The sequence below is a fragment of the Lissotriton vulgaris genome, chromosome 6, assembly GCF_964263255.1.
Source record: "Lissotriton vulgaris chromosome 6, aLisVul1.2, whole genome shotgun sequence".
In the NCBI taxonomy this organism is placed as follows: Eukaryota; Metazoa; Chordata; class Amphibia; order Caudata; family Salamandridae; genus Lissotriton; species Lissotriton vulgaris.
This window is the reverse complement of record NC_141694.1, coordinates 136892875-136907316: the sequence shown is the minus strand read 5'-3', so window position 1 is coordinate 136907316 and position 14442 is coordinate 136892875. Positions and strand designations below refer to the sequence as shown.

General features: G+C 48.1%; 1 protein-coding gene across 1 annotated transcript in view; it reads left to right on the top strand.

Moving 5' to 3' along the window:
• Nucleotides 1-14442, top strand: part of LOC147706908 (mechanosensitive cation channel TMEM63A-like) — a 926114-nt gene that overhangs the window by 799671 nt on the left and 112001 nt on the right. Inside the window, exons 7-8 of the mRNA XM_086926171.1 lie at nt 1060-1111; nt 2729-2837. Of these exons, the coding sequence (XP_086782297.1) occupies nt 1060-1111; nt 2729-2837 (161 nt within the window). The remainder of the gene's footprint in view (nt 1-1059; nt 1112-2728; nt 2838-14442) is intronic.

Genomic DNA, 14442 nt, shown 5'->3' with positions numbered 1-14442 from the left:
ACTTAGTTCATAGCAGGCATCTATTAGTTTGGAATAGGAGACAAATAAGTGTGTTAATTAAACCAGACACTGCCAGTCCTTCAAATAGTTACAAAGGGTGGGGAGAAGTTACTCTGCTGGAGCCTTCTTCAGGATTAAACCTCACCTTTTGCTTAGTGGTATTTTCCTTTAATGCTCAGAATTGCTTGCGTATCATGCTAATGGGAAGTGTACCACTGCTGGTGTTGACCCTAACTCGCTGGCAGAGACCAGCCCTCGATGCACAGTTGCAAACTTTTGCAAGTCACACATCTGGGTTTGATGACATGACTAATGCCAGGTTTTGCCGGAGAGTCCTCTGAAGCCCTTCCCGTTACAAGCTCTGCTGATACAGATTTAGTTACTTCATCACTAGGATTTAAGTTGTGGAAATGCACATGCATCATGTAGTGAAGGAGTGACACTTTCTTTACCTGTAACTATTAATTCAGGATGTATGTAATCATTGTAATTACATGTTCTTGTACAGTGCTTCATAATGCACTTCCTTTGTTTCAAAAAATTGTAAATAATAGTTGTTGTTATCACCCACATTAATGATGCTCTGAAGGATAGAAGGGTGAGTTGTCTTTGCCCAGTTTACAGCAGATGTTGCTAGTTAGCGTATACATCATGGAGCCATCTTGCCGGCTTACGCAGTTTACCACTCAGCCTTCCATACCTTAATCGAACCACATATAGAAACCACGCTTGCCTTAGGGCTCTTGTGTTCAATAGCTGAGGTTAAGCATGGGGGATGGAACAGAGGTGGAATGTTGGGAGCATGGTAACAGGATTAGTAATTTTTATTCCTATTATACCTTTTATAATGGCATTAAAAGCTAAATTGTGACTTCTTCTTTGGATTCCTGCCTGGACAGGGGACTGTTTCAAAGAGGGATAAGTGATAATCTGCATCTACCAAATGGCTTAAGGGTCTGTTGTTGGTCCGTGTTCGCCTATGTTTGTGTGTCGGAGCATGTACAACATTTCAATTCAGAAAGCCTCCTTTAATAACGTGTTATGACTATTACCTTTTAGATAATGATGCCTACAGTTTTGGAAGAACAACTATAGGAAATTTAAGTAAAGAGTAAGTCCATGCTGGCTCCTTTATCTATACAAATAATACGGTATTGCATTAATGGTGCAAAGCGTCATGTGTTTGCGTATTGCTGTTGCACATCTTATTCATACTGCTGCTTTAACTATACCCTTGATTCTCAGTTTTGCCATTTACTGACCAATTCTACTTTGCCTCAGGTGCTATTTCTTTGAGCTTGCTTGCTTTTGATTGTGTTACTTGATTATTGCCTTTGATCCTACCTCTTTATGTTGCTGGTCTTCCTGTTGAGTTCTTTGAGCTTGCTTGCTTTTGACCCCGTTGCTTGATTATTGCCTTTGGTCCTGCCTCTTGTTGTTGCTAGGCTTCCTGTTGAGGTATTTGAGCTTGCTTGCTTTTGACCCTGTCACTTGAGTACGGGCTTTGGTCCTGCCTCTTGTTGTTGCTGGGCTTCCTGTTGAGTTATTTGAGCCTGCTTGCTTTTGACCTTGTCACTTGAGTACTGGCTTTGGTGCTTCCTCTTGTTGTTGCTGGGCTTCCTGTTGAGTTCTTTGAGCTTGCTTGCTTTTGACCCTGTTGCTTGAGTACTGGCTTTGGTGCTTCCTCTTCTTTTTGCTGGGCTTCCTGTAGAGTTCTTTGAGCTTGCTTGCTTTTGACCCTGTCACTTGAGTACTGGCGTTGGTGCTTCCTCTTGTTGTTGCTGGGCTTCCTGTTGAGTTCTTTGAGCGTGCTTGCTTTTGACCCTGTTGCTTGAGTACTGGCTTTGGTGCTTCCTCTTGTTGTTGCTGGTCTTCCTGTTGAGTTCTTTGAGCTTGCTTGCTTTTGACCCTGTCACATGAGTACTGGCTTTGGTGCTTCCTCTTGTTATTGCAGGGCTTCCTTTTCAGTTTGTCTCTTTTCCATCCCCTTAAGTTTTATTTCTTGATGTATGTAGCCAGATTTTGGAACTATCTCTTGACGCTGACACTACCAGCTCAGTGTGACCCGGACTCAATATTCTTGACTAGGCAGAGCGCCTCCTGAAGCATGTTGAACCAGTAGCAAAATTGTCTTTGTGGACTACTAAATAGTTATAAAAATTATATCATGTGCCCAAAGTACAACCAGGCAAACCACTGAATGTAAAGAAAAGTTTCAGTAAAATATTTCCACCTAACAGCTGGTAATAGCTTGGGTGCTTTTTTATCAGTTTGAAAAAATCCCTTTATTTCAGGGTTTTTCATTCATTTTCAGCTATAAAAATTTACCAGGGATCCCGATTTTTGCTGTTAAGTGAACAACCACGTTATAAGAAGACATATAGGGCCTGTCTCTTTATTGTCGAGAACTCACTGTTAAGTGTCTCACTGATGCACTTTCTGCTTCTAGTACTCTCAGATGTGATGATATCATTTTTTATCTCGTTTCCTTTCTCACTTTTCTACTGCTCTGTGGTTGCTGTAGTTTCATAAATTATTACTTGATGTTTGCTTAAATGGTATTTGCATTTGATTGCACTGTCAAAAAATATGAAGATTTTGATTAGATTTTTCTCAGATTTTCATAAAAATATCGAGATTTTAGCGATTTGTTTGATTTTCTCAGATTTTAAAAATATGTTTGTGAATTGAAACTGATTGAAATAACTTTTTTCTTTTCTTTTTACAGAAGCAACTTCCTTTGGCTGCACACTGTCATGGCCGTAGTCTACCTGCTTGTGACAGTGCTTTTTATGAGGCATCATACGTCCGCCATTAAGTACAAAGATGAAAATACTGTACGTTTAAGAGTAGGACAATATACAACTGTGATAAATATTGTGTAATAATTCTTAGGCATAAGTACTGTCTCAAATTCTACCCAATGATCAACTTCTGTTGCTAGAACTCCTGAACCCTAAAGAGGCTTGCTGGTGCATTGCTGTTCTGCTTCTCAAAGATTTCCAGAACTTTATGGAAGTTTATTTTTATATATAGGGACACCGTGTTGTTAACCCTTTCGGTGCTGATGACGGCTCCCAGCCGTCATGAGTCAAGGTGGGCGTGTGCTAAGAACGGCTGGCAGGCATCATGGCCACGCCCGCGATCGGAATGTCCAGCACCGGCGCGGAATTCCAGCCGCGGCCAAGGTGTTAATATTTTAGGGAGAGATACAACAGTCTTTAAGTGAGCGGTGACCAATCTCCCACAAAAATCAAAAATCTCACCCACTAAAGTGGATTGGTTTCTGTGATGAATCACTGATTCTGCCTTGGTAGGCTGGCAGAAAAAGCAAGACATTCCTTAGGGAAAGTGCGTGTGATGTTGACATACCCAGCAACTAGACATACCAATAAAATACAAATAAGACATCAAATTGTTTAAATGTCCTGCAGTCGTAACTAAGTTACTTAAAAAGATAATGTAATATACCAACAAAGTGAAGAAAAGGGATGAAGGGCTCAAAAAGTATAGTAAAAAATGTGTTGCAGTTGACTGTTGGTAAAAACAGCTGTGCACAACGTAATCAAATAGCCCGGTTGTCAACATGGCCACAGAGAGCCAACTGTACAATTATTTTGGGCAGTGAAAGGAAGCAACAAGAACCCAGGAGCTCCTTCAGGCGAAAAATAACTTTAGAACAGAAGATGCTGTTAAAAGGAATCCCCAGTGCTGAGTTCTCAGTTGCAAGATGTTTTCCACAACACCAGTTCAGGTCCACAGAGTAATGTCTAGCACAATTAGTTCCACTAGATGTCTGTCTGAGCAACTGCTTCCTCTGTCCACAGGATCCTGTGATCCAGCTCCCCGGGGCACCCGACCCCTAGCCGACCCCTCACCTTTGTTACCGTCTCACCCCGCATCATGCCCGCGTAGACGAAAAGGGTCCACAACAACTGCGTCCATGACGACAGAAATCCCGCCCCTCTCTCCCCTGCAGGATCCAATCCAGTGGAACGGGGAACCGGAAGGACTTTCCTACGACCCCGGAAGTCCCGCCTCCTTACAGCCAGCCGGAGATAGAAAAGACGGAAGGAGAGAGACTGGCGGCGTCGAAGGATCGTGGCAGGAGCTTTCGGCTGGAGCGGTGACGGACGGAGAAGACGGGAACGGCGATAGCGAGGAGTGGACCGAAGAGTGGTGGAGTCCCACGGAGGTGGCTGAAGAGCGGCCGTAACTCGGACGAGAGTTACGGCGGAGCGCGTGAGTACCAGTTCCATTAGAAAGCACATTAGGTGCACTGTGTATATAGTAGAATCCCCTCTCGCTGTAAATTGTTCCCCGCTATCCTAGGCACGTCACCATTAGGCACTAGACCGTTTGTATATAGAAATCCACCTAGCACTGTATAAAGAGCACACCCCTCCCCACCACCCTGTGCACTTCTTTGACTCTACCTTCCCCGACTCTTACCCGTACCTCCCTCACTCCCTTTCCGTTTCCCCACACGACCCGGGTACCGGTGACGGGATCAGACCACGAGTCCAGTTTACTAACGGCTCCTCTATCTTCTCTTATTGCCCTCCGAGGTGTTCTCCGACCACCCAGAGACGGCTACACGCAAGACCAGGACGCCCCTCTGCCCCTCGGAAGATTTGGAAGAAGAGAGAAGAAGATACGCCGCCGACCCCAACACTGGACCCGACCCCTTCCTTGGTCACCACCGCCCACTGTGTATAGACTTAATAAAACACTATCGCTCACTATATCCGGCCTCCTCGCCTGATTTTCCAGTCCGCTGTCCGCCCACGATCACATCTGGTGTCAGAAGTGGGATATACTGGAGGTATGGAGGCCGTGATGAAAAGGATGGCGGAGTCCCAGGAGCAGCTGGGCAAACTCATGGAGCAGTTCCTAAAAACAGCGGAGGATGACCGTGGACAACTCCATGATGTCTTAAAGGGACAGGGTACCACACATGTAGAAGCCATGGGGAAGTTGACCGACGTCTTAGGACAACCGAGACCAATGTCCTCCCTCCCGTCGGTGGTTCTCCAGAAGTATGTGCCGGGAGAAGACCCTGACTTCTTTTTTACCAACTTTGAACGGTTAGCACAGGCGGCCACCTGGCCAGCCGACCGATGGGCTCATTATCTCGGACCTCTGCTAACAGGGGATCTACAGGCTGCCTACCAACAAGCGAACATTCAGGGCAACACGCCATATGCAGATGTTAAGAAATGCATACTTGAACGACTGGGTATTGACGAGGAAACGTACCGAGTACGACTACGACAGGTAAAGGAAGGTCCCCAGGAGACTCCTCGAGCACTCTCCTTTCGTATAAAAGACTTAGCCAATCGCTGGCTAAAGCCTGACACCTCCACTAAAGAGAACATTCTCGAGAAAATATACTTGGAACAATTCCTATCATCCCTGCTCCCGAACACCCAAAGGTGGGTACGCCAGCATGCCCATCTGACCTTGGACACGGCAATTGAAATTGCAAGCGCCTACAGCAGGGCCCAGGAAGTTCAGAGGGGAAGAGAAGAACACTCCCACCGATCACACCCTCCTACAGGTCCCCGACCTCCTCGTCCCCCTGTTCCCAGAAGGCCTGACCCACCACTTGTGTTCCCCGTTCCAATGGCACCCCGTCCTGTCAATCCCGGACCACAATGCTACAGCTGTGGAGGATTTGGCCATATCGCCAGAGTCTGTCCGCACAAAGAAGAGCCGATGGAAGTTGGGCTGGCACGTAATTATGTGTGTTCCGTACCGGGGAGCACCCCTCCTCCATTCAGATGTCCAGTGAATTTTGATGGACAAACCCTCATGGCCCTAACCGACACCGGGTGTCGACAGAGCGTCCTAAGGCCCCAGGCCTTATCACACCCCGTTCAACCTACTTCCAAAACGGTAGCCATTCAGTGTGTACACGGGGATACCAAGACCTATCCGACCACCCAGGTACAGGTCCGACATGACAAGGATCCCGGTACCACTCTCACTGTGGGATTGATCCCTACCCTACCGGAACAGGCGATTCTGGGAAGCGATTATCCAGGATTACCTGCATTGCTTCGAGACACCACCGAATCCTTGACCCATTGGTGGGAAGAAGCACCCTTTCCGAATGGACTGTCCTCCCCTGTACAGACACGCAAACCGTTTAAAACCAAAGCACAGAAAAGAAAGGAAAGAAGAGAATATACAGGCGCCTATCCAGTGATCCCAGAAGACCATCCTTGGCACACAGATCGGGAGTTCAGGGCAGCCCAACTGGAAGACCCTCTGTTACAGGAAGCCTGGGGAAGGGCTGTGGAACAAGAGGATCCCCTTATCGTAGGTCCCTACTTTTTCAAGAAAAATGGGCTGTTATATCGCAAGGGTGGGAACCAACAGAACCCCCAACTCCTGGTCCCCGGACCCTTTCAGGAGAAGGTACTCTTCCTGGCCCATAGTCACCTGCTGGGAGGCCATTTCGGAGAGGAAAAGACTAGTCAGACAATTCTGGATAAATTCTACTGGCCTGGGATTTTCCAACACATCAAAAGGTTTTGTAAAGAATGTCCAGTATGCCAGAGACATAGCAGATACAAACCCCCTAGGGCACCGCTACAACCCCTTCCCGTGATTGATGTCCCCTTCAGTAGGGTAGGGATGGACATAATAGGGCCCCTGTTACCCTCCCGCAGCGGATGTCGATATGCCCTAGTCATTGTGGACTATGCAACCCGATTCCCTGAAGCTCTCCCCTTGCGACAGCCCACCACCCAGAACATTGCAAAGGCCCTCATTTCAGTCTTTACTCGGGTAGGGTTTCCCCGGGAAATCCTAACCGATCAGGGTACCCCTTTTGTCTCTGCCTTGATGAAACAGGTCTGTTCCCACCTAGGAATCAAGCAAATCCGTACCTCTGCATACCATCCCCAGACCGACGGGCTCGTCGAGAGGTACAATGCCACTCTGAAACAAACCCTTAAGAAACTGCTGGGGTTGGAAGCCAAACGATGGGAGGATATGCTACCCTTGGCCCTGTTTGCCATCCGTTGCGCCACCCAGAGTAGCACCGGATACTCGCCCTACGAGTTGTTATATGGGCGACCCCCTCGTACCCTGTTAGATATGGCTCAAGAAGCTTGGGAAGCCGAGCCAGACCGTACTCGGCCTCTGCCCGAGTACATGGAGAATCTAAAAACTCACCTAGCAGTCATCAGAGACATAGTACGCCAGAACCTTGAGAACGCCCAGAACAAACAAAAGGGACAATATGACAAAGGCACCAAACCCAGAACATTCATAGCAGGCGATCTAGTATTATTAATGCTACCATCTTCTGATCAAAAACTCCTGGGACAGTGGCAGGGCCCTTACCCCATCCTGCGTCAGGTGACTCCAGTCACCTACGAGCTAGACATTGATCATGTCCGTGGGGTGACACAAATATATCATGTCAATCTTCTGAAAAAATGGGAAGGCCCCCGTCCAGTTTTATCAGGAACACCCGACCCAGACCTCCTTTCTTTCAACCCCTGTATTGACCGAGATGTCACGTCACAACAGAGACAGGAACTAGAGACAGCCCTTTTTCCGTTGCGACATGTATTTTCCTCCTCCCCGGGACACACGACCATCACCGAACACAGTATACAAACATTACCCGGGAAGGTAGTCAGACAAAGGCCGTATAGAATCCCTGAGGCCCGCAGAGAGGTGATACGAAAAGAGACCGAACAGATGGTAAAGATGGGAATCATCGAACCATCCACCAGCGAGTGGAACTCCCCGATAGTTCTGGTACCCAAACCGGACGGATCTGTACGTTTCTGTATAGACTTCAGGGAGGTCAACAAAATATCCACATTCGACACATACCCATTGCCCCGTGTCGACGAAATGGTCGAACGTATAGGGAAAGCACGATATATCTCCACGTTAGACCTCTGTAAGGGGTATTGGCAGATCCCGCTTAGAGAAGAGGACAGAAAAAAGACGGCCTTCTCCACCCCTGATGGCCTGTATCAATTTCTCGTCCTCCCTTTCGGTCTTCATGGCGCCCCAGCCACTTTCCAACGGGCCATGAATACCATCCTAAGGCCTCACTCCCTATACGCAGGCGCGTATCTTGATGATATTGTCATTTATAGTGACCACTGGTCCCAACATCTAGAGCATCTTCAACAGGTCATCACCTCCTTGGGACATTACGGTTTCACTATAAACCCTGCGAAAACCACTCTAGCCGCACAGACCGTGAAATATCTGGGCTTTCTCCTGGGTGAAGGGTTGATAAGACCCCAGGAGAGTAAAATTGATGCCATTCACTCCCTCCCTTTTCCTCAGACCAAAAGAGACCTCCGTGCTTTCCTAGGGCTATTGGGGTACTATCGACGTTTCGTCCCCAACTTTTCCCAAAGAGCAGCACCCCTCACGGACCTTTTAAAGAAATCAGTGAAAACAGATGCCCTTCTTAAAACGCCCACAGCAGTCTTGCTACATGCGTTTTCTGATCTGAAAACTGCTCTGACCTCCCATCCTGTGTTAGTAAGCCCGGACTACACCCTACCCTTCATACTACAAACGGACGCCTCCGAACAAGGACTCGGGGCGGTTCTTTCACAGAAAAACCCTCAGGGAGACGAGAAACCAATTCTCTTCCTAAGTAGGAAACTGTTCCCACGAGAAAAGAACTATGCCGTGGTAGAGAAGGAAGCACTCGCCATCAAGTGGGCCGTGGAAAGCCTTCGCTATTACTTAGAAGGGAGACAGTTCACCATCTACACCGACCATGCTCCCCTAGAATGGATGGCTCGGAATAAAGGGCATAATGATAGAGTCCTTCGCTGGTTCTTGTCCCTCCAACCTTACCACTTCACAACGATACATAGGAAGGGTTTAGAACAAGGTAACGCTGATTATCTGTCTCGATACCCTGTTTCCTCACCGGGTACAAGAAAGACAGCTAGGGGAAGGGAATGTGATCCAGCTCCCCGGGGCACCCGACCCCTAGCCGACCCCTCACCTTTGTTACCGTCTCACCCCGCATCATGCCCGCGTAGACGAAAAGGGTCCACAACAACTGCGTCCATGACGACAGAAATCCCGCCCCTCTCTCCCCTGCAGGATCCAATCCAGTGGAACGGGGAACCGGAAGGACTTTCCTACGACCCCGGAAGTCCCGCCTCCTTACAGCCAGCCGGAGATAGAAAAGACGGAAGGAGAGAGACTGGCGGCGTCGAAGGATTGTGGCAGGAGCTTTCGGCTGGAGCGGTGACGGACGGAGAAGACGGGAACGGCGATAGCGAGGAGTGGACCGAAGAGTGGTGGAGTCCCACGGAGGTGGCTGAAGAGCGGCCGTAACTCGGACGAGAGTTACGGCGGAGCGCGTGAGTACCAGTTCCATTAGAAAGCACATTAGGTGCACTGTGTATATAGTAGAATCCCCTCTCGCTGTAAATTGTTCCCCGCTATCCTAGGCACGTCACCATTAGGCACTAGACCGTTTGTATATAGAAATCCACCTAGCACTGTATAAAGAGCACACCCCTCCCCACCACCCTGTGCACTTCTTTGACTCTACCTTCCCCGACTCTTACCCGTACCTCCCTCACTCCCTTTCCGTTTCCCCACACGACCCGGGTACCGGTGACGGGATCAGACCACGAGTCCAGTTTACTAACGGCTCCTCTATCTTCTCTTATTGCCCTCCGAGGTGTTCTCCGACCACCCAGAGACGGCTACACGCAAGACCAGGACGCCCCTCTGCCCCTCGGAAGATTTGGAAGAAGAGAGAAGAAGATACGCCGCCGACCCCAACACTGGACCCGACCCCTTCCTTGGTCACCACCGCCCACTGTGTATAGACTTAATAAAACACTATCGCTCACTATATCCGGCCTCCTCGCCTGATTTTCCAGTCCGCTGTCCGCCCACGATCACAGATCCGTTGAACTCTGCAACCACCGAAGGGACATCCCACTGGGGCGAGTAGGAGTAATGTCCAGTTGTAACTGGTACACTGGTTTTCAACAGTTTGCTTTAGTGCTGGTCCTTCTGCACTCTCCAGATGCAGAAGGGAATTTCCACAAGGGCAAACAGGGTTTTTTGGAAGGGCCCTCACCCCCTTTAGCTCTGTGGGATTAGCACAGGACTGGAGCAGCAAGAGCTGGACAAATTGAATGGACGTATGGAGTTGAACAAAGAGCGACCAACATTTCCATCTGTACACCCAGGATCTGTGACAACATGAGTTAAAGACTCACCTGTTGAAGAACAGTCCATCACAATGCACAAACCACCTACTTCTCCCACCATTCGTTGACTTTAGGCTACTTGGACTATATACAGCACTTCGCTAACTTTTGACTAGGTATGCGCTACAGAAGTACGACATACATTGACATATACAGTTCAGTCATAGTAGTCAATGCCTCTCTTCTGTGTTTGGCATGAGGAGCAAACACAATGGGTTTAGGCCCAGATCTCTGTACTGGGGTGAATGTTGGACATTTTTCTGCATTCTGTCCATCAATTATTCTTTTTGCATTTGTCACCCCGAGTGGGGTTGGTATGCCCAGACGTGGGTCTCGTGCTCTCTTTGCCACTGGATTCAAGCTAGCCTTGCTGATGAGGGGTGATACCCTGAAACCGGTCCCAGGATGCTTGTTTCTGGTCCAGGGTGGACCTGGCCTTGCAGTTCAGGCTGGTCTGTTCTCATGGGGTGCAGAGTCAAGACTGATTTGCATATGACTGGGTTCAAATTGGGATGGCAAGGGAGCAAAAACACTGATGAATTTAGGCCCAGATCTCTGTACTGGGGGAATGTTTGACATTGTTCAGCATTGTTCAGCATTCTGTCCATCAATTGTTCTTTTTGCATTTGTCTTCTGTGTTTATTCTATTGTGCAATATATAGAGAAGTCCTATCTTATTTTGTTCAAGCCTGTTGTCTCTATATGGTGGCCAAGCCGGGCATTTCAATTGTGAGAACATCCAGTGATTGGTGATAATCTATCACCCAGTAATAATACAGTTCTTAACTCCCCCTCCCAGATTTTACTTCATTGTGATCCATGTTTTTTCTCTTACAATCCCATGAATTTAAAAGGGCAGTAAAGGCTGCCCCCACTCATCTATGTAAAAACCCTAGCTGCACTTTCTGACTGTGGCCTCAGTGTTCTTTTCCTGTTTCACAATATGAAATGGAAAATGTGCTACAACCCCCCACACCTGTTCTACACAACTGCACAGATGTTTTACTTCTCAGAGTGACATTTTCAGCAGTTTGAATACAGAGGTTCTCTTTAAACCGAGCACTTGTGCCAGAGGCCTGTTTAGCAGGTCTTTGGAAGCGCAGAAGTTAAACAATCAAAGTGTCTCGCGGAAAACAAAAGAGGGAACACAGTTGGGAAATAATTTCTCTCCACAGTGTAATGAAGCATTTGTGCAGAACAGAGTGTTTTTAGAGCACACCAACCCACTGTAGAGGTACGTGACAGTTTCACTATTGAACAGTGGGGCAGAAACATGTCGACCTAACCAAACATAGGGTATAGTGGATCCAGTTACACACTCCGACTATATACCCAACAGAACATTTTTAATAACCTCTACCATCCTCACCCTAATTGAAATTCTTTTTATGGATGTGAGAACGTTTTTTAATTTATAATTTTGACCACTTCATGCGAGACTCACCATCAATCACTGGACACTACTGCGCTCTCAAGTGGTTGCCTCAGGCTTGAGGCTTGCATACAACACAACTGAACCCAATGATAATGCAATAACGCATATTTTAATGGCGGAGAATCAAGATATACCGCCACCGTTCCAACTAATGCGTACATGAGGGTTCTAAATGTGAAACCATGATAACGCAGTTACAAGTTGTCCATTCCCTCCTCCTTTATTGATTTTTTGTAGTATTCTAATGAGGAAAATGAATGGACACATTAAATTCCTCCTCCCCATTGTTTGATTTAGAGTATACTTCAGTATGTGGCATATCAGACGAGCTGTGCCATTCTGAATTGTCTTAAGCCTTTTCACAGAGGATTTAGCAGCCCCTAAGTAAAGAACATCACCATACTCTAATCTGGAATTAATCGAGGCCTGCACAATCGTCCTTTGAATGGAAGGGGATAGTAGCCATGAGATTTTTCTCATACAGTGAGTAGGCCGAAGCAACTGGCAGCCACCTTCTTTATTTATTTGCAAGTCCGTGGTCAGCCTTTTATCCAGCCAGAAACCCAGATCTTTAACCACCTGGTAAGGAATGGGGAGGGGTCCAAGTTTTTCCGACCACCAGTGCGGGCCCCAAAAATTAGGCTGATTGCCAACCAGTAGAACCTCTGTCTTGTTACCATTTAGTTTTAAACAGATTTTCCCCATCCGACCCGCAAACCACAGACAGGCCCGAGATGAGGTTGGGTGACCTGGGTTCACCCTTTGAATTTAGCAACACGATAATCTGTGTGTCGTCAGCATAAGAGAACAAAGTCAGCCGGAGGGTAGACCTAAACATTAAACAACCTGGGGTTCAAGGAGGAGCCCTGTGGGACTCTGTTTGGCAGCTGTGGCACAGTGGACTCATAAAGTTTTGAGACAACATTAAATGAGCTATTGCAAAAGAAGTAGCAAAACCATTGTAAAGCTGTATCCTGGATGCCGCTTTGCGTTAATCTCTGAACGAGCATTGGGTGAAAGACAGTTTCAAACACAGAATTCAAGCCAAGAAGGAGAACTGCTGCAGACCCCCCGCTGTCCAGAATCGATCTGAGGTTCTCGGTCACTCCTAGAAGCAGATTCCATGCTGTGACAAGGGCGGTAGACTGATTGAGCTGTTTGGTGCTTGTTATGAGATTCTAAATGTTCTGACAATCTGCGATTGTTGTATTTTTTTAAGCAAAATCAGGCATTAGTTTGTAAAACTTTGATCCCTCCAAGTTAGTATTTTTTAGCAGGGGAACTACCATGGCATTTTTCCAAGCCAGAGGCACCGCTCCATTTGACATTGAGGTGTTCAGCAGATTAACCAGAACTGGGGTTAAAGAGGTGCTAACCTTTTTCAACATTCAAGGCGGTAAAGGATCCAGCGGCGATCCTCTACCATAATAGTGCCCAGAATATGCAGGAGATTCAATCAATCACAACATTACATTTCTAGGGCGCACTACATACCCGTGAGGGTCTCAAAGGGGTGGGGGGTGGGGGGGAGGCAGCTACTGGTCGAACATCCAGGTCTTGAGAAGTCTCCTGAAGGTCAGCAGGTCCTGGGTCTGACGCAGGTGGACGGGGAGGGTGTTTCATGTCTTAGCGGTGAGGTAGGAAAAAGATCTGATGCCTGCGGTTGTTCAGTGTATGTGTGGGACGGTGGCGAGGTCGGCGGAGCGAAGCTGGCGGTTTGGGGTGAGGAAGGACAGTCGTTCGTTGAGGTATGCTGGTCCAGCGTTGTGGAGTGCTTTGTGGGCGTGGGTGAGGAGTTTGAAGGTGACCCTCTTGTTGACCGGGAGCCAGTGTAGATCTCTGAGGTGGGTGGTGATGTGGCTGTGGCGTAGGAGTCCAAGGATGAGGCGTGCGGAGGCATTTTAAATGTGTTGGAGTCTCTTCTGGAGTTTGCCCTTGGTTCCTGCATAGAGGGCGTTGCCGTAGTCCAGCCTGCTGCTGACGAGTGCTTGGGTGACCGTTCTTCTGGTTTCGGTGGGGATCCATCTGTAGATCTTGCGGAGCATGCGGAGGGTGTTGAAGCAGGAGGAGGAAACTGCGTTGACTTGCTGGGTCATAGAGGGAGTTGAGTCCAGGATGAATCCCAGATAGCGTGCGGTTGTTGGTGGGTGCCAGGGGAGCTCCCAGCGTAGTCGGCCACCAGGAGTCATCCCATGTGGAGGGGGTAGAGCCTCGGATGAGGACCTCCGTCTTGTCTGAGTTCAGTTTCAGGTGGCTGGTCTTCATCCAGTCTGCGACGGCCATCATTCCCTCGTGGAGGTTGGATTTGGCGGTGTCCGGGTCCTTGGTGAGGGAGAGGATCAGCTGGGTGTCATCGGCGTACAAAACTATGTTGGCATCACATATCGGATTAAAAGTTGACAGGGGGAATTTAAATGTGGGGACAAACGGTGGGCGATTCTTTCTATGCTAGAGGATGTCATTTTGAGTCTGGAACAATTTGAACCATCATTGTAGCTTTTAGGGTTCTGGAAATGTCACTGGTAAAGCTGCTGTCACCCCTAACCCTGCTGAGGGTGCCCTTACCACTGTAAAGTCCAGGCCAGAGCTGGTGGCTATTTGGGTAAAGAGCCCAATGTCTATGCACAGTGCCTTTAGGACCATTCATGGATGGGTGAGAGGGTCCTGCTGACCAGCACAGTCACGTTTGACACTCCACCCAGTGGCTCACGAGTGCCTGTGAGCTCATGCAGTTAGTGGACACAGGAAAGGCGCGGCTGACCTGGCCTTCCG